The sequence below is a fragment of the Rhea americana genome, unplaced genomic scaffold, assembly GCF_003343005.1.
Source record: "Rhea americana isolate MKP2758 unplaced genomic scaffold, rheAme1 scaffold_61, whole genome shotgun sequence".
Classification (NCBI taxonomy): domain Eukaryota; kingdom Metazoa; phylum Chordata; class Aves; order Rheiformes; family Rheidae; genus Rhea; species Rhea americana.
Window position 1 is genome coordinate 2,266,296 of NW_028186768.1, and position 18,809 is coordinate 2,285,104.

At 41.1% G+C, this 18,809-nt stretch overlaps 1 protein-coding gene across 2 annotated transcripts in view; it reads right to left on the minus strand.

The window, feature by feature from the left end:
- Nucleotides 1-18,809, minus strand: part of PAPPA (pappalysin 1) — a 181,889-nt gene that overhangs the window by 102,374 nt on the left and 60,706 nt on the right. For both annotated transcript variants that reach the window (XM_085320021.1, XM_085320020.1), the window contains exons 5-7: nt 15,371-15,563; nt 8,953-9,074; nt 2,529-3,036 (exon numbers count right to left, since the gene is read on the minus strand). In XM_085320021.1, coding sequence (XP_085176147.1) covers nt 2,529-3,036; nt 8,953-9,074; nt 15,371-15,563 — 823 coding nt within the window. The remainder of the gene's footprint in view (nt 1-2,528; nt 3,037-8,952; nt 9,075-15,370; nt 15,564-18,809) is intronic.

The window sequence follows — 18,809 nt, forward strand, 5'->3', positions numbered from 1 at the left end:
AGTGAAACCCTCTACACGTGAGCACAACCTAAACTTTGTATTAAGCTGTGAGCTGAGACTTTGAGATTTGCAGATGAGGCTCTTTCCTCATCACTCTCTGTGGTGTGAAGACTCAGCAGTTCTATACTGCATCTCGCCTGACCTTTTTTTCTTCTCATTGATTTATTTATCTTTCTGCTCTGTTTCTAGGCATTGAGTCTCATTTTGTAACACAGATGTCAATGATTCTGGCTGACACTCAGTGGAAGTGAGTGAATCTTGCCTGGTTTCTGTAGGGTCCAAGGGTAAGGTCTTGTCACTTAGAAATTAATGTTAGCTTCAGCTTGAGCCAAGAGCTGAGATTCAAACTCAGCTTGAGAACAGACAGGTCTGGCGTTATTTTGCATGTCTTAATAAAAGGTTTCCACTGTTCTAGTTATTTCCTCTCCTCTCTGAAGCATCCTGTGCTGACTAGGCAAGGGTTATCCATTAAAGACTGCCTTTCCTCACAGCTTAAAGAGAAGTTCCTTCTCTTTGACGGGAAGAAAGTAGGAGAAATTAATTTCTCTTTCAGCGTCACCACACCTGGGAAAAGGATCTTACTCACAGATAACACTGCAAGCAAATATTTTCTTTGGGAGAAAAAGAGAAAGTGAAGATCAAGGTCAGAGGAGGCAAGAGTAAAGATATGTGACTGCCTTCAAAATAACCTTCCATAGAACATGTGTGGGTGTCATTTTATTTAATATGGAAAACATGCAAAGCATAAAGGAGGGGTAACTGGCTTGAGGCTTACAGAAAGATAAAGGGGCTGCAATGTCTGGTTGCATAGATATACTGAATTCCAGCTGTACAGAAWGAAATGAATGGGTAGATGAGAACAGGTTGGGAGATACTGCATTTACTTCAGCATTATATATATGTAGGAGCATATCCCAACTCCTCTATCSTTGACTTTCCCGAAGCATCTTCCCATCCTTCCTGCTTAGCTAGTATAAAGACTGTGTTTAGTCCTTGCACAAGGTGCTAAGACTCATCTTGCTTTTGCCTCTGCCGCATGACCCCAGTGCAGAGGTCAAGTCACCCCAAAAATCATAATGTAAGACATGAGAACAGTGCTCAGAATCAAATTTTGTTTTGTTTTGTTTCATTTTTCATAATTGGTTATTAACTCAAAAATTAGCCCCGTTTCTGTGGGAACTTGTGCTAAGGTATGCAAATATTTCAGACAAAACCAGTCCCATTTTCCAATGAGAATGGGCTAGGTTTCAGGCAAAGATGCTTTCACAGCAAAACCATGGGAAAATTCACCATTTTCCATGTTTYCAATATGCCAATATTAACCTTCTGTTAAGTGCCAGCAAGTATTGGAACAAGGCTATGACCTAAGAAAGCATTTAAGCACATGCTTAACTTTCAGCACCTTATTGAGGTCCTGGGTTTCAATTTTTTATCAGTATTGTTAGTCACCTTGAATTTTTAAAGCCTCAGGARTAATTTGTGTCTTCTGAGATGTACAACTGTGCCATGAAAGGGATGGTAGCTTATGATTACTGAATGGTTAATTAATCATTTTTATTATATTTAAATATGCTTTAGAAGAACATAATGATGTATGCTTCCTTGATATTAGCTGTACTAATCAGATCATCTTTTCTAAATTAGAGTGCAGTTTTCTTAGCAGGTTTCCTTTAATCTGGTATTCATTTTCAAAAGAGCTTCATGTTGTTCCTACAGATGAGTGAATCACTTCCAGGGAATCACGTTATGCAAGAGATGTTTTTCCTGCTGCTTGTAGAACACCTATGGGTAGATTATGGATCTCCTTGAAATCATTAAGTATTTTGAAGTCGGACTATCTTCAAAAGTCCTATGTTTCTTGACAGTATAATTGCATCTGGGAAGAAGTTCAGTCCCTACAACAAACTAGCAGATTTGACATGTGAACTATGTTAGAACAGTTCCACTCCAATAGTTTATGGTAGYGACAAATGAAAACAGAAAGTAGCTGAAATACATTTATACACCTGAATATGCGATTGTACTTTTTTACATTCTTCCTTTAGCATTTATYAGAAATGTTGGTGTTCCAGCACTGAAATGATTCTGTCTCCTCCACCAAATTATTACTTTCAAAAGATGTATTTCTAAGGAATTATGACCATGTTACTCCTGTGATMCTCTCTTAGGTGACTTCTTAAACATTTAATTTATCAGAGCTCAAATAAGCTTGCAATAGCGTCTTGCTTTATGGAAATATCGAATTACATGTGTCTGTACAACCAGCCAGGAAATCCCATGATAATTCCCAAGAACTACCCATGCAATTCTAGGTTATTTCACCTGAGTGTGAAGYTCCCAGTTCCACAGTGAAATTATGGGAATATCCTCTCTTGGTGATATTTGGTATGTCTAACTAATTTTAAATTCCAACATTCAATTGCAATGCTAGACATTAACAGGATGAGATGAAAAGTTTTGTTTTGTTTTGTTTTGTTTTGTTTTTTTCCTAAATATGCCTGTTCAGCTCTCTGAAAAGCAGTACTTACATGTCGATGAATCTCCTGCTGAGGTTTGAGATGATGACTGGGGAACCAGTCTGGAAAGGAGGATCCCGAACCACTTTGTACTGGATGGGTTTGCAGTCGGCACACAGTGTGCTGTGGGGGACGGAACTCAGCATAGCAGCATCAATTTCCAGGTGCTCATCCAGAGTGTAGATCTGGATACCGTACACCTCCTCGCCCACCTGTCCTGCGTCCAGCTTTATGGTCAATGGGATATCACAGAAGACATTTTGCGGCCCAAGAGAAATGTTCTTCCCGCTGATGGTGAGCAACTTGATGTCATTCACTGCTCCACTGGAGTCCCAATCAGGGGAAACAAATGTCACCCAGACTGTGAGGGACTCTGGAGTCAGGGGGTAACGAAACTCCAGTTGCAGGTAGCAGCCCTGAGGCTCAGGGCAGGCTGGGGGCACTGTGTGTTGGTTGACTGCCGAGTTGGGGCTCCACGTTCTGACACTGGATTTACAAGGCTGCTCAACATCAGGGTGCCCTGAAAAAAAAGAAGGAAGTAAAAAATGGAGATAAAAGAAGTCAGAGAACATGGGCTATCACTGGCACCAATCTTGAAAGAGAGACCTGTGACTGGACAGCATATATGTCCAGGGAATCTAATTATTCACTTTGGCAGAAAAACAGACATGATCATCYTGGAGAGGAGGAACATAATGCCAATTTATCATGAGAAAGAGACATAAATACAGTTTAAGTGCCCAGCTGAACTAGACACAAAAAAATGTACCAGTGTGTCTGGTCCCATATTTTCTATTTCTAGCACAGTTGCTTGTTCTAAACCATGACATTTTCTACCTCTTGGTGCTCTACCTGAGAAATCCGTTCACTTTACCTTAATTTTACCTCAGTACTCCTAAGCTACTCCCTTGTCTGTCACTCTAAAATACTGCCTTTTTCTCTTGTCTATAACAAAGAAAAAGGAAAGAGATTTTGTTGACTCCAAGAAACAGCTGCATTGTCTTGCTGAGGGGCAAAATATTCAGTTCGCTCCTATACCATTTACAGGCTCATCATCCATCTTGTGTAAGCCTCCTCTTTTCCAGACGCACATGGAGCACAGGTCTGAGCTGGCTCTCTACATTCTTCATGATGAAATAACAGGCACTTGTACTTCTATGTTTCTCACCGTTGGCTATGTTCAACTACATGGGAGGTATTACTGAAAACTAATGAAAGCCACAATGCTCGTTGGGTTCCCAAATACTATGGTAACATTRCAATCTGGCACGCAGTTGTGGACTGTAAGATCCAGAGAGGTCAGATGGGTGGAACAGTTGGTAACAGAATCCAGTGAGAGCTATAAATTCCCTCTTCCTTACCAAATAATCACACGAAAAGGGAGCAAGCAGGACAGGGAGAAGACAAAGTATAAGAATGAAGAAAGAGAAAAGACAAGATAAAGAAGAGTAACAAAAAGAGAGAAATAGAGCAAGCAGATGAAAAAAAGAGAGAGGGGGAACACAGCTAAATGTAACCAAGGAAGAAAACAAGATAAAGCACTGGGCAAACATGAACGAACAGGACATCAGTACTAATTTAAAGAGAAAAGGGCAACATGTGAAGGTTATTCTTATTGTCTGTAATCCAACGAAGTGTTAGAAATGTGCCTTTTTTGTCAAGCATAAACAGCACAAGGAATTCTCCTGTTCATATCAAATCAACCCAGATGCAGAATGATTTCCCTGTACCTCAGTCAGTCCCATCCGAGATCCAACGCAATTGGCCTCACTTACACAACTTTTACCACTTCTCCCTCACCCACACATACCTCATAGCCCTCCTCTCCTCTTTGCATGCCACAGAATAGCAAGAATGCCACTAACCTCAGCATCGGAGAGACCGAAGCAGTGAGGTATTTTGAAGTAAGCCAGAGCTCCATTTAACACACTCAATTTTTTTTTCCCCTGGCAAGCTTACAAGTACTCAGTGTATAATCATTTTGAGTAGCAAATACCCTACTCAACTCATGTTATCTCAGAACATTCACTGCTGTCCCCCTATGCTAGGCTGGGCCCTCAAGTGACTTTCTTGCAGATTCACAGCAAGCTCCTGATTGCTGCTGAAAGAAGGTGTTTTTAACCCTAGGATCTCCAAAATGCATTGGAAAGATTTGTGCATCTTATTGTTGCCGTCTCACAGATAAGAACATGCAGTTGATTAATGGTTCACAGCCTAACATGCTTTTAGAAGGGGCCTTCACTTGGGTTCTTGCAAATTCACCTCTGCCAGTTCAAAGCCTCTGTAATACTTAAATAGTGAATGAACTTACATGTTTCAGTAGGGCAGGGACTGATCCTCTGATTTAGGATGAACAGAACTCAGCCTGCAGGGAATTTAGTCCAGAGCACTAGCACAGGTTGCCCAGAGAGGTTGTGGAGTCTCCTTCTCTGGAGATATTCAAGGCCTGCCTGGATGCAACCCTGTCTAACATGCTCTAGGTGATCTTGGTTGAGCAGAGAGGTTGGACTAGATGATCTCCAGAGGTCCCTTCCAACCTTACTGATTCTATGATTCTATGATCATTGCTCCACACTGAATGTGAACAGCTTTACCTGGTAAAACTGGGAACTTGACCATAGTCTTGCACAGATTGAAAACGTAAACAAAGTACTGAGGTTAAGACTAAAGAATTCCTTTCTTAAATACCATCAGGCACTTAGTCTTGGGTAAGGAACACTCTATTAATGGTGGAATAGGATCAAAACCTTATTCCATGTAGCTCTAGATTTCTAGAGATGGGTGAACACTATGACAAGTGAAATTACAAATATTTGTATATGAAAAAGGAATAATGTAGCGGTGGTCGTAGTCCTGTATGCTCAGGTTCTGCAGATCTTTTAACTTATGAGATCATGGGCAAGACTGATTGTAAAAGGCATCTCCTACAACATCACGTCTGTCAAATGTAAACAAAACACGAATGTGAAGTTTGTGAGGCTACACTAAAGCCTCTCGAGGTTCTCTTGGTTAGAGAACAGGCATGGCAGGCTGGAAGGGAGGTTTCCATGAGCCATCAGCCACAACCACAGCACTGTGTATTAAAGCAAGCCTTGTCACTCAGAAAGATGTGGTGAAGGGAAGTAGCTAGGAGAAAACCCTCAAATCCTACTGCTACCCCACCACGTGGGCTGAAACTTGAAGCACTTGTACGGGGATGCCAGCTGGGATTGGCAGGCTCTGGGAATGCAGCCACTGTAACAACCCGAACTTACTTGTCACATTTCTAATTTGATGAAGGCAGGGGGRCTTCCAATGTGACTCTGATGTCCAGCTAGGACAACTCCACTTTGAAATACAGAATGAATCGCTCTCAAGTGAAATACTAGCCACTGAGAAAGGCAGGGCACAAGATCAGCCTAAGATAGCACAATTTTTTAATGTTCTCATGCTTCTTCTGAGTCAATAGTGAGCCAGGCAGGAGGACTTGACTGGGATATGCATATATTACAGAGTAAGTAAAGATACTTACTCATGTTTGAGTCAAAGCTGCCTTTTACATACACAAAACCCATTTGACTTGAGCTGTGAAGGTGCTGTAAGGTTTGTTTATGTAGCTAGTCTTGCTGGTGAGACTCCAAGTAGGTTAGAGCTTTCTTCCTCTGTGATGAAGACAAGGAGTTAATTGGAAGAGCCAGATCTCCCGTGCCATCCCACAACTGTCTCGGATAGGCAAAAAACCTCTCGTGCAAACCTCTCGTGCAAGTGGCACAATTGGTTGAGAAAGAATCCCAAAGTGCCTTAGCCCAGGATGTTGCCCTCCACCACACCTGGCACAAGCATGGCACTAGTAAGGACACAGTCCCTGGGGCAGAATTTCGCAACAAGAATGGCTCACACATGGTCTGGACCACAGCTGGTGTCAGCTACCTGGGGTAATGGYGCAGTGTAACAACACCACGAGACCTCAGGGCTGGAAATGGGACCAACCAGGTTGGTTCAGTGGTGCTTTAGAGACATGTGAGAAATGCAGTTTTCTGGTAAGAAGCTGGATGAGTACTGCGAAATGTTTTCCATGAGTGTTGTCTCAGATTTTAAAATGAGTTCATTTTGGCCATGCTTATGCCTCTTTTGTATTCACTTTCCATGAACATTCAAGCAGGGGAGTTTTACACACATGAACGCTTGCAGAAAGTGAATTTTAAGCTTGCATGCTTGAGTACTCACAGATAGACAATTAAAGAAGCCAGACAATGATCTAACTGTGCTATTTGTAACTCAGACTAAGTGCAAATAGGCAGAGATCCTGAATGTCAGGGAGTGTGGTAGTGATGACAGAAAATTACAGAGCAATAAATACTATGCATTTGCTGTACTTTCTACATTGAAGGGGAGACAACTTATTAACATAGCAAGAGAACAGGAGTCCCAGATTTTCTTTCTGGCACAATGGCACGAGAGCAACTGAATGAAACAGATAAGGATCAGACTGCACCCTTCGTAGTTAAGAATATGCAGGCACACACTGTAAGAAGAGGAAATTAAATGTAAAATGCAGCTGAGTAATAAATCTTAGAATAGCTTAGTTTCTCTAGGAATGATGCCTCTGGCAAGACGTGTGAGATCTAGAAGAAGTTTTCAAATCAGAGTGTGTTGGAGAAATTTTGATGGAACTGCATATCTCAATGGAATATGCAGTTCTTTCAAAATCAAGACATTTTGCAAAATTGGGTTGATTTGGCCAAAATTCTCTTCTGGAAAATAAAATGAGAAGAAAGTTCTAACAATAATAGAACATTCTGTTTTGACATTTTTGGAAGAAATCATTTTGCTTTTTCTGTTTGAAACACTTTTCATTTTCATATTAAAAATTGCTTTTGCCTTAGATTATATACTAAAAGGGGATATTTTGAAATGTCAAACTCAAACTGCAGTGGATGAAAGATGAATTATATGAGCTAAACAAAACATTTTGGCCAGCCTCAAACACTTTTTGTTTTTAATTTTCCTTCATGGAGAATTTCAAAAGTTTCTTTTTTTTTTTTTTCCAAATAAAACCAGGTTTCAAAGTCTTGTAATCCTTGGCTAAATGGAAATTCCACCTTCCATCCTGCGCTTCTACTGCAAGTGATCCAAATTTGCTAATTCTCTTTACTTGATAATCCAGTCACACTTGCATTGGAGTGCTATTTCTCAGGATGGAGCTCTCTGACAACAGCCGGCCCCAGGGGCAGGTGCATGCTGTGTTATGTTCTGCAGCCCTGGCCAGCCTTTCGATGTCCAAAGCGGTTGGTGAGTTGGCGTGAATTCCAGCCCCTGCCAGGCTCCCCTATCTGGACAGCTGGGCAAGCAGTGGCCCAGACTTGTCCCATCACCCAGCTGGGACACAGCTGGCTGCACACGCTGACCTGAGGACTGGGAAGGCTCCTGGGTGCCACACTGCACTTATCATCTTACTATCTTACCAGTAATCTTCCTTCTATAATAACTTCCACGTGCCTTAGCTTCAGGTCACAGAAGCCCTTAAAATAAGGAAGTGTTTGTATAATGAAGAGTTTACAAAATCCAGCCAAAGACCTTTTGAGTTCAACGAGCCAATCTATCTGTTTAAAGTAAAGCCTGGGCCTAGAGCGTGCTGCACCTGAAGGACTAGCTAATAATGAACAGAACACAATAATACTCTGGTCCTTCTAACCCAAGACTTGGGATTCCTGATCTCTGCCTGTTATACTCAAACATACTCTACCATATCCACCTACTTACTTACCTAATGGAAGGTACCACTCRTGCATATGGAGAAGAATTAATGATGGAAATCTAATGGCATTTTATAACTACCTCTGCAAATCCTTCTACCCTCCCATGTGCTCTACATGAGAACAGTAAGAATGACTTGCAAAGCACCTTGAACTATACTAGGCTTGATTTAGTCTTGTGTGTTCATAATGCAGAGTACTGGCTTAAGGGCACTCTCCACTCCTTTCAGCATGTTTACTGGCATAGCAAATTACTATTCAATGCAAGTGAAGGCAGCAGAAATCAGGCCCAAATAAATAAAAATGCAATTCTTCACTTTTGTAGTTGGAGTAGAAGGAGTAAACAGCTCCTCTGAGAAATTCATTTGGCAGATCTGAATGGTCATCACTTCTTGGCACTGTACTGCCTTTTGAAATTCAGGTTCAGCTCCCTGAATTCATTTAATTCATAGACAGGGTCAGGACATGGGTGCCAAAATACAGGTATTTCAGCCAGCTGCATTACTTCAGGGATGCAGGATGTTCATCTATCCTTTGACTTTGTTCATGCTACATGTAGAGACAATCACTCACTTTCTCCCAGAGGTTGCCCCTTTCCTTGTGTCTCTCCTTTTGCTCTGACCCAACTTTTCCCCCTTYTCAGCCTCTACATCTTTGCCCCACTGTTGTAGAGTTGTCCAGGCCCCAAGACCATGACTCACCTTCTGCTTCCCGTGGGCTCCAGTGTCCCGAGGGATCACACGGCATCGGGGAAGAGGCACTGAACGCATATTGCACCAGGACTCTTCCTTCTGCACACAGATCACATGCTGATCCCACTTCTCTAGGAGGCCAGGAAAACAGGAAAACACACCAACTTAGTAACAGCTGAATGAGCTGCTTATTCAACTATATTAAAAGCAATAAGGCTTAGAATTCAGTTCCACTTAACCCTCTTTTCTTACGGCACTGACAAGAGTGTTTTCTGACACTGACCTTCTGTAGGTTCAGGCTAATGGCCTGTGAAGACTGCACCCGTGTGACTCTAGCATAGAATACAAAACGACAACGACCTGTAAAATCATGCTCAGCTATATCTTTTTTCCCCCTGCACTGCAACTGGATCAAACTCTGACAAAAGAAAATATGTGCTGCTTAGTGGTTAGAGTAGAAAAGCAGGCCTCAAGAGATTTTAGATCTATTTCTGCTCCTACCATGGAGGAGTTTTATTGCACAAACTCATAGTGTCTCCAGGACTGTGAAGGCCTTGGGCATACAGCTGATTAGAGACGAGAGTAAAGTCTCAGACTGAGAACATCAGAGACAGAGTTGCTCTGCACAAGCATGGCTTTGCTAAATACCCAAGTATCTGCTTTTTTGAGATGTATCACAACTCAGATCACTAGAAGTATGGAAAAGGGGCTGGTTGTGATCATACAGAAAAGAGCATGCCCTGAATCATCTTCACAGGGGAGAGWGGATTGGATATCTGGCAGCTTTGGCACTACTGGATCGATCTTTTCTTTTTGAATGGAAAGATAACATGGGCCTATGCCATCAGATGGTATGACATGGAATGAGGACACTTCATTGCCCAATGCCAAAATTCCCTCAATATATCTAACACATTACCAGCTACGGTCAATAGAGTACTATCAGCAAAAAAAGTTGAACAGAAAAACTCAGTCAAACACTGATTCACAAATATTTTTGCTAATACACTTACAAGGTCAGCACTTAAACTGATGTAGACTGGTGTGACTCTAATGTCTTCCATAACATTAAACTGATTTGTATCAGCTTAGCATGTGGCTTGCACAGTTCATCCCTAACGTCCTGTGGGGTCATGCAGTTTGGAATTGTGTATGACCTAGAATGTGTGGTTATTCATGCCAAAAAGTTGCCTATTATTCAGAATTCATTGTTCTGCTTTACAGAATGCTGATCACCCAAAAGGAAAGAAAGAAATTATCATCTGATCTTAAATGAACAAATCCATCTAAGAAAGGGCAGAGATTTTAGGCGAACAATTTGTGTCTGACGCATAATACATTCTCTAAACTCTTCAAATGAGTATGGATTGAGTCATCAATTATTATAATCAGCTATGCAAATCTGAACCAACTCCCATTGTGCGATTTATCTCAGCAATGTTTTGTGAAGGGCATTCTGATCCTCAGGCAGAAGTTATTTTGGGTCTTCAGTGAGGAAAGGGCCATGCCTATAAATTTACTCCCTCAGTTCTTCCAAGCTTTGTGTTCTAGCTTCCCTTTTGGTGTTTGAGATGACACAGGCTCTGCTGCTCTGTGGCTTAGCATCTCGTATTTGTTGACAGGGATCTTTCTGGAAGTCAGCTTTCTGCTGGCTTAATTAGATGGAATTAGGATCATCAACAGGGGGACTTGGAATGAAATCAGCGATAAAACTCCCATCCATTTCAAAATGGCCTAGAACCACCCCTGCAAAGAGACAGTAAATGACTGAATTCGTAGACAGCACAGAAAGGCATGTACCTGCCGAAAACACTCAGGGGAACAAAATGTGACAAATAGGGAGAACAGGGAAAACGAAGCAAGGGTGCCCTCCGCTTCCTTTTGTAATCTGTAACAGTCATAACAAATAAATCTGAGCAAGTTGTGAATATCTTCTCCTCCCTGTCTCATCATCTCACCCATCTGTAGTATTAGCACGGTACTATTAGCATGGTACTACCTCTTTATTTCATTTCTCAACTGTGTATTTAGTAGTGATTAGAGTGCCTCAGTCAGCTTACCTAATTAATATATGCAAAACATTTTAAGAGCTTGGAATAAAAGTTACTGTAAAATCAAAATGTAGAATTATTACTGTGCAGTTGTTTTTCAGACACATCCACCAGCAATAAGGATAGAAATCCCTGTAATAATACTCTTTCAGTTTCTTTACAAAGAGACTCCTGCATTAGTGCTTCGTGCTGGATGAGGACAGGACATTAAAAGCCAAGTTTCCACAATTAGAGCTGCTTTCTACTCAAATTAGCAGCTATACAATTTCATCATAGGCTGCCATGGTGGAAAAAACTGTAGGCTTATGGACAAACATTTCCTTTTACCAGCAAGGACTTGGAGGTAAGAGAAATCACAAGGAGCATCATGTGGGAAAGGGTATGAGCAAACTTTCTCTTTTTACTTTTCCAATTTGGGAGCCAAATTCAGCCCTGATGTAACTCCACTGGCTAAAAGGAGTTACACAGGGTATGATTCCTGGGCTAAAGCTTTTGGTCTGCAAATTTATGCACACAAATCCTGCAAGCAGCCATGGATGTCAGAACTAATTATGGAATTGCATTTACAGGTTTATGAAAATCTAAGTCAGATGCTTGTATCTAACGCAGGCACTGGCATCATGAAAAGATGAGTGTAAAATGGTTCAAAACACTATTAAGTAGGAACAAGGTATATCAGACACCTTATATATTGGTGCATAAGACTCCCCAAAGTGCAGGGTAATGGAAAATCTAGACTTCTCTGTTTTCTAATAAGCCAAGTGCTGGGGAGATTCCAGCTTACGAAGTTCAGAGCACAGAAGGAATTCATCCCTACAGTGTGATCTTTCAGTGAAGTGCACTTCGAATATAAAAGTTACTGGTGATATCCAGGCACCTCTTACCATAGCCAGTGTCAATTTAGTGGGCAATCCAAAAGAAGATCTGTCATTCCTTTCACTAACAGATGACTCTTTTCAGACTAATTTGTACCTGCTTACCTAGAATTCAGAATCGGTGCCGTGCCCTCCAAGGCACTGAAGCATTCCAGCCAGATTTAAGTAAACAACTATCAAGCCCAGCCATCTAGATCTGGGAACCATACTGACCAAAATATTCGCTAGCTAGGAATGAGATACCATCAGATTCATGGAAATTAATGCAGTCACCTCAATGAAAATTTGGAAGAGCAGATGCACTCAGAGTTTTCCATTCAAGCAAAATTCACTGCAGAGCYCTGTTACAATAACTGTTTACATCCCGCCTATGCATACCAAACAGTAGATWCATGAATGGATGCTTAGCGACAGCAGATGAACGCATCTAATAGGTGCAGTCAGGAAATGAATAAAGTTTTCCTCTTCTCACTTGTTTTTCACTTATTTTGTTGGCTTTGTTATTATTTTATTATTACATATTATTACACGCACATGTGACAATGTTTTTATTATGGGAAYATGCAGAATTGCAAGTATTCCAATTTCATGTGTAGAGGTTACAAGAAAAAATACTGGTTATTGATATAGTTGATTAGAAATGTTTAAAAGCTCAGTCAGCTCTAAGTATTTAGGTTTYAACTCCTTTTGGCAAATTTATTGCAGATAAACAACACTCCAGAGCAATATAGTATCCATCATTTGTATACACTATATAGGTAAGGAGAGTCTGGCAGGAAGATTTCAATTCTGGGGACAGCTCATGTAGGTACACTTGCTAAGGTACACCTGCCCAAATTTACAAAAGCCATGAGTCAGGTTTAATCTYGACTCCTGAAATCACATATTTCTTAGAACTGAGGCCTCAAGAGAAAAACACCTAATATTGTGGCACAGGTGATGACATCTTATTTAAGACAGGAAGATGTACGTGGCCTTTACTGCCATGCTTTATCTCCCTTCAACCACCACTCTGCAAGGACCTCATCCACAGATAGAGCACAGAGGCAGGATTCTGTTTTGCATGGAACCAAAGTGGAAAATGTGCTCCAAGACCACACCTGATGTGTTCCAATTGCTAATACTATTCAGGCCCTGGGACTAGACTAGAGCTGGTCTGAAGTAAACCCCCCAGAAACACATATAGTGTTGACGTCAGGTCTTCATTAACAACTGTTTTGCACTACAGATCCACTTATATTGGGCCACAATACTTGCTAATGTAGCCAGAGCCATTCATCCTTTTAAGGTCCTTTTACCCTGTCAAAACAGCATGGAAGGGGCCTCTGTGCATTAGAAATCAGGCCCAAGGCACTCAGCAGTTGAGTATCAGTCTTCTGTTTTTTACATGAATAGTCCCATTGAAGTGAATGAGTTTATTCATTCAAGTGAGGCAAGTAAAATTTGGGCCATGGTGTGCACTTTGTGTAAAAATATCTGCAGAGATTTACAGTATTCCCACACACAGATAAGATTATACTTAGCCAATTTTACCTCCTACTTGTCTTGCACAGTGACCCAATTTTGCAAATTGACACAGGCATGTATCTTTAACCATGCAATGCTGGACACATGGGTACTTAAAGTTAAGCACATGAGCTTTTCCGGTATTAGTCAGTGTAATACTGCTATTATGTTTGTTTTGATTAATACATCAGAAGTTTTGGCTTGTTTTAGACAGGAAAATGTATATATTTCAGCGACATTTTAAAATGGTCACAGAAATATTTCTGTATCTCTTAGTTTCAGGAATTTCATTTTAACAAAGAATTGGACTCAAACTACTTGAGACTGTCTCTTTAAATCACTTCAGTAATAATGAACACATAGATTGGAAATCCCAAAGGATATTTTTCTACAAAATCACTATTTATTTAACATATGATAACTCTGTTATGAAGTTTTAGATTTAGCAGGCTATCCATTGTATGTCATTTAAGAAGCAGCTAACTAAAGGTTATTAAGAACATATTGATTGAGTTATAAGAAATATGTAATAAAGACATATTTGGTTACATAACAATTAACTCTCTATCAATATGTTTTAAGAGGCAGATGGTATTTATTTAACACACAATAAGTATCTTCTGAAATCTAAATTAAATTGGACAAACTTAAGTTACCTAAAAATGAATATGAGCTAAAGATTTCTGAATTAATTTTTAGTACTTCACATACTCCTTTTCACATGTAAGTTATTAAAGCATTCTGTTGCAAGACTGCAGTTAAAACAAATACTGTTCAGAGCACAAGACTCTTCTTTATCAACTCCTCACGTGACCTGATCTTTCRTCTCCGGTATCGAACTGCAGTGCAGGGGGAAAATCTCCTCAGAGCAGATGATGCCAACTATCTGCACACTCAAACCTAGTGCAAGCCAGTCACTGACATGGCTGGGGCTTCCTAACACTCAACGTTGGAAGAAGTTTCATATTTAGGAAGATCTTTTTTAGGACTCCTATAACTCCCACAGCCCATAAAAGTTCTGCATAAGAGTATTTCAGTGAAATACCTCATTGCGCAGGTTATGCCTGAAGAAGGGTCACTCTAGCTATGAGTTGCAATGTGTTGCAATTCTTGTCCACAGCCCTGGATGCATTTTAATTTTACATTCATGATACCACCTAGCTGCACACATATCAGATGTGAACACATACACACTCATGCCAACCTACACCTTCTCTTCAAGATGCAGCTAGATGACACTTGCAGGTTATTCAGGGTTTTAGGTCTATCATCCTCAAAATTTACTCACACGCAGACAGACTGTAGAAGAAGGGGGCTGGTTTCTCTTAGGAAGCCCTCCCTTCTCCTACAGATTTGCTACACAGACACACTGCAGAGGAAGTAGCAGAAGAGGCTTCATTTCCTCCTTTTGAATAACTGCTGCAGAGCATCGGACACAGTCCTTYTTGACTCTGCCTTGCTCAACTCCTATCTCAGACCTACAGCTCAGGGTAGGAGGCAGYGTTTGCCATTCTCCCAGGCCCTGCTACCTCCTTGTCCTGTGAGATTATAGTGTTCCCTTGCCTGTGAGCCCTGTGCTGTCATGGGAGCAGAAATAAGATTTGTCCTGTCCTTGCAAAGGAGAAGTGCAAGAAGAGGAGGAGGAGGAGTTTTCAGACAGAGCRGAAGACTACAGGTATTTGTGAGCAGCAATAACAGCAGGAATCACATGACCAGAATCACTGATTGAAAATACCCCCTGTAACATATGGAAGAAGATTTGCCCTTTACATGGCAAATCAATGGCCCTCAAAAGAGTGCTACAGGCTGAGAAAGGAAYAGCAGAAAGCAGATCAATAATCTCCTCAATATGAACCAATTTAGGAAAGCATCCTTAACCCATACAGAATGTAGTAGATGTTAAAAATGCTTTCCTGGAGTGAAGACCTGGGTTGTTTCCCTGTTCTCCCCTTTCAGTTCAGTTCAGTGCAAGAGTACAGAGTAGCGCGTGATCACCTTTCAAAGAAGTGGCCATCAATGGGTGGAAACCACTCCAGGACGACAGAGGTGGAGGTCCGAGCCACAATCTGGGGAGCAATTGCAATAGGAGCTGGTTTCTTGGTGGGCTGCCAGCTCTGATACACAAGATCCAAGTAGCAGTGCATCCTGGCCACTTGGTTGGGTGTGAAAGAGTTGGTACAGTCATCATCTGAAATTAAAACAGAAATCAAATCAACAACGCAGGAGATAAGGAAAGAGCAAAAGAGAGAACTAYGACCTAGTGAACTTCTTGCACAGGCCTGGATGGGTTCTTGCAGCACTCAAAACTTAATGGCCTGTGAACAAATTAGTATGGTCATCACTTCTGGAGGCAGGTGAAAGGAAGTAAAAGTTAAAAAGGGGAAAAAAATAAATCAATGAACATTATCTCCCTCTCCAGATCACATGACAAGCACCTGGAGGTCACCCAAGACAGGGAACAGGGACACATGGAGATGAACAGACAGAAAGCCTCAGTGCAGCACCTTCGGGTCAGAGCTGGGGCTACCGGTGAACCTCTGAACTTGGGAGATACCTCTTTTTACGAAAACACATCTGAGAGAGAGGATAAAAGCACGTTTTGCTAAAGGACTCTTCCCTCCACCCCCAGCCCTTCCTTTCCTGTTGCACATATTCTGCTGATTCTCCTTCTGGAAATAGGTTTTCTACACAAACATCTCACCCTGCTCTTCAGCTTCTGCCCACTGCAGATTGGCTCAGCATGAGCTGCTGTCTCATGAGGCCTTGTACAGCAATAAGGTGGTTATCTGCCCTGAGGAAATACAAAAGCAACTGCATTACAAGATGGAGATCTTCTGTCTCCCTCTGCTTACTGGAAGAAGTGAGTCATTGCTAACCTGCTTCATCACCTCTTAGAAAGTCAATGGGATGAAGATCAGCCTCCCTCAGTCCAATGGTAGCAAGTGAGGGTGAATCTCTCTACTACCCTCACAGAAATCAAAGCAGCACTAGAGGAGGTGACAGAAGCACCTATGCCTCACAGTACAGGCAGCGGGTCAACAGTAGGAGGGCCACATGGTCCTTCACTCAGATGGGGCTGCACCAAGGTTGCTCAGCAAACATTTGACGCCAACTCACATAGAACAGAGGCTACTACAGCCAAAAATCAGTTGTGACATGGGAGTTATCTCCTTCCAGGCACAGTCGAGTGACATTTTAAGACACGTGAAAAATTGAAAATTTTGCCATGGGAATAACTTGTGAAAGCAAAGCAAAGACAGTATTAGGATAAAGCATTGATTTGGGTTCATGGTAACTGTGTGCAATAGATTYTGACAGATTTCTTAGATAAAAAAAGCTACACAYTTTAAAAATATTTCAACATAATTAAAATGATTTTGTTAAAACTTCTGAATGAACAAAAATATATATGAAATGTCCTGAAAAATAAATTTAAATTGGTATATAAAATTTGATTAAAAATGGAAAATTCTGGTTCAGTATAGTAACTTTTTTTCTATTAAAAAGTCCCAAATYAGAATTATTATTCAAAACCCTTTTAAAACTTTCCATGATTATTTTTGATATTGCAGATTTCTTTCTGATTCAAAATGGAGAAATCATTTCGTTGGATAGCTTCCCATAAATATCCRTGGTACCTTTGGGTTTCTCATTTCATGTGTTTTTCCCAAGCATGATTTGGGAATAAGAACATATCTAGCAAAATCAGTTACCAAAATGTACTTTCTGAACACCCAACAGTCTTAAAAATTACTACGATGCCCYGAAGGGGTAGGAAATGACCATTTCTCTATTGTGCAATCGCAGAAGAAATAACTACGTTGTGCAAAGTCACCCAGAGAAGCTACAGTGAAGACGAACTGGATGCTAGCACTTTAACCAGTTTTCTGATACTCTTCCCGTCAGATGAGAAGCTCTTGGAAACATGGAGTGTTTCTTCACACACGTTTGCAGAGCTCCTAGCACAGTAAAGCCTCAGTTTCAGAGGTGACCTCTGCATGCTGCTGCGATACAAACAGGAATGACAATTTTGCACAGGTCAAGTAATACGCTTTTCTGGGAAGACGCAGGTCACCGGAGGCTGTTCAGCGAGTCGCCTGTGTGTTGTCAGTTTGACATTGTAATAGCATTAGTAGATGCTCAGATGTCTTCAGCTCTATGCCCTGAGAAACTCYAGAGGAATGAGAAAATATGAATTTGTTTTTAAAGAAAAAGGTGAATTTGCTGGTTAATTTAAAACCTTATCACATCTTCCCTGAGATACAAGTAAAAAGCAGATGGCTTTGGTTGGGATCCTGCTCAAATTGAAGCCTCAAATGCAGTTCGGTTGCCGCTAATGCAGTAAGGATCCCTCAGAGCACGTGTTCTCCTGTGTCCTTCCTGGACTAATTCCACAGAGTAGTGAACCTCCCCTCATCAAACATGCTCATCGGATAGACAGACATCCTCAGCTCAAACATATCTACCAAATCCCTCTGGGTATGCAGAAAGCTGCTTTAATATGACATCTTCAGATTTCCTTAATAATTATCGATGGTCTAGCCCTGAGCATGCTGTAAAAGCCATAAATATTCTTYACAGAAGCCCGGAAGGGGACAAAGGCCCTTAATAGCCATCATAAAGGAACAATAAAATATATATAGGACAAAGCAGGGAGACAATAGCACGGGAGAAAGATGACCTGCATTCTCAATCTGTCCAAACATCAGCACCGGCTGTGCCCTGGAGGAGGGGAAAGGRAGGAAARCTGAGGGAGAAAGTTATATCAGTTGGTCATTCGATTTCAAGAAAGGCTCAAGATCCTCATATGAAATAAGAATTAGAGAAATTCAAGAGACTTTTCTAGGATGATTATTCCAACAGAATTCAGAGGCAAATTCCTGCTGATTTCACTGAGAGTGGTCTAAACCAGTAACTTTTTGGGGGAGGGAGGCAGGAACAACAAAGCTATTTGGACTTAAAAAAAAATACAAACATTTGTCACACTTCTTGATCTTCTGGACTTTATAGCTTGTTATTTTATGGGAAAAAAAGCTACCCGTAAGTCAGTGCTTTGCTACAGAATTCAGGGGGATTGGACAGAGGGATGCTAGAGAAGGACAAATAAATATGGCACAATTATATTCTATACAAGCAGTAAAAAAGAAAGGAAAGAAAGGCCATGTTTAGAGCCTCATGACCTCAACTTAGGTGTTTCAAAGATATATCTACAGCAATTTGATATCCTGATATGATTTTTATTCCACCGGCAACAACAGAAAAGCAAACAGATTCATGCATGAGCTCAAGAGATGCCTATCACGTCGCTTCGCTTAATTTTTCAAGAAAAAATAAATGGTTTCTGCTCACAGCACCAGCACATCTTCAATCCTCAATAGCAGATAGATATCTGTGTGCTCTGCCTCTCTGTCTCACCTCTCTCAAGAGTTGGCAA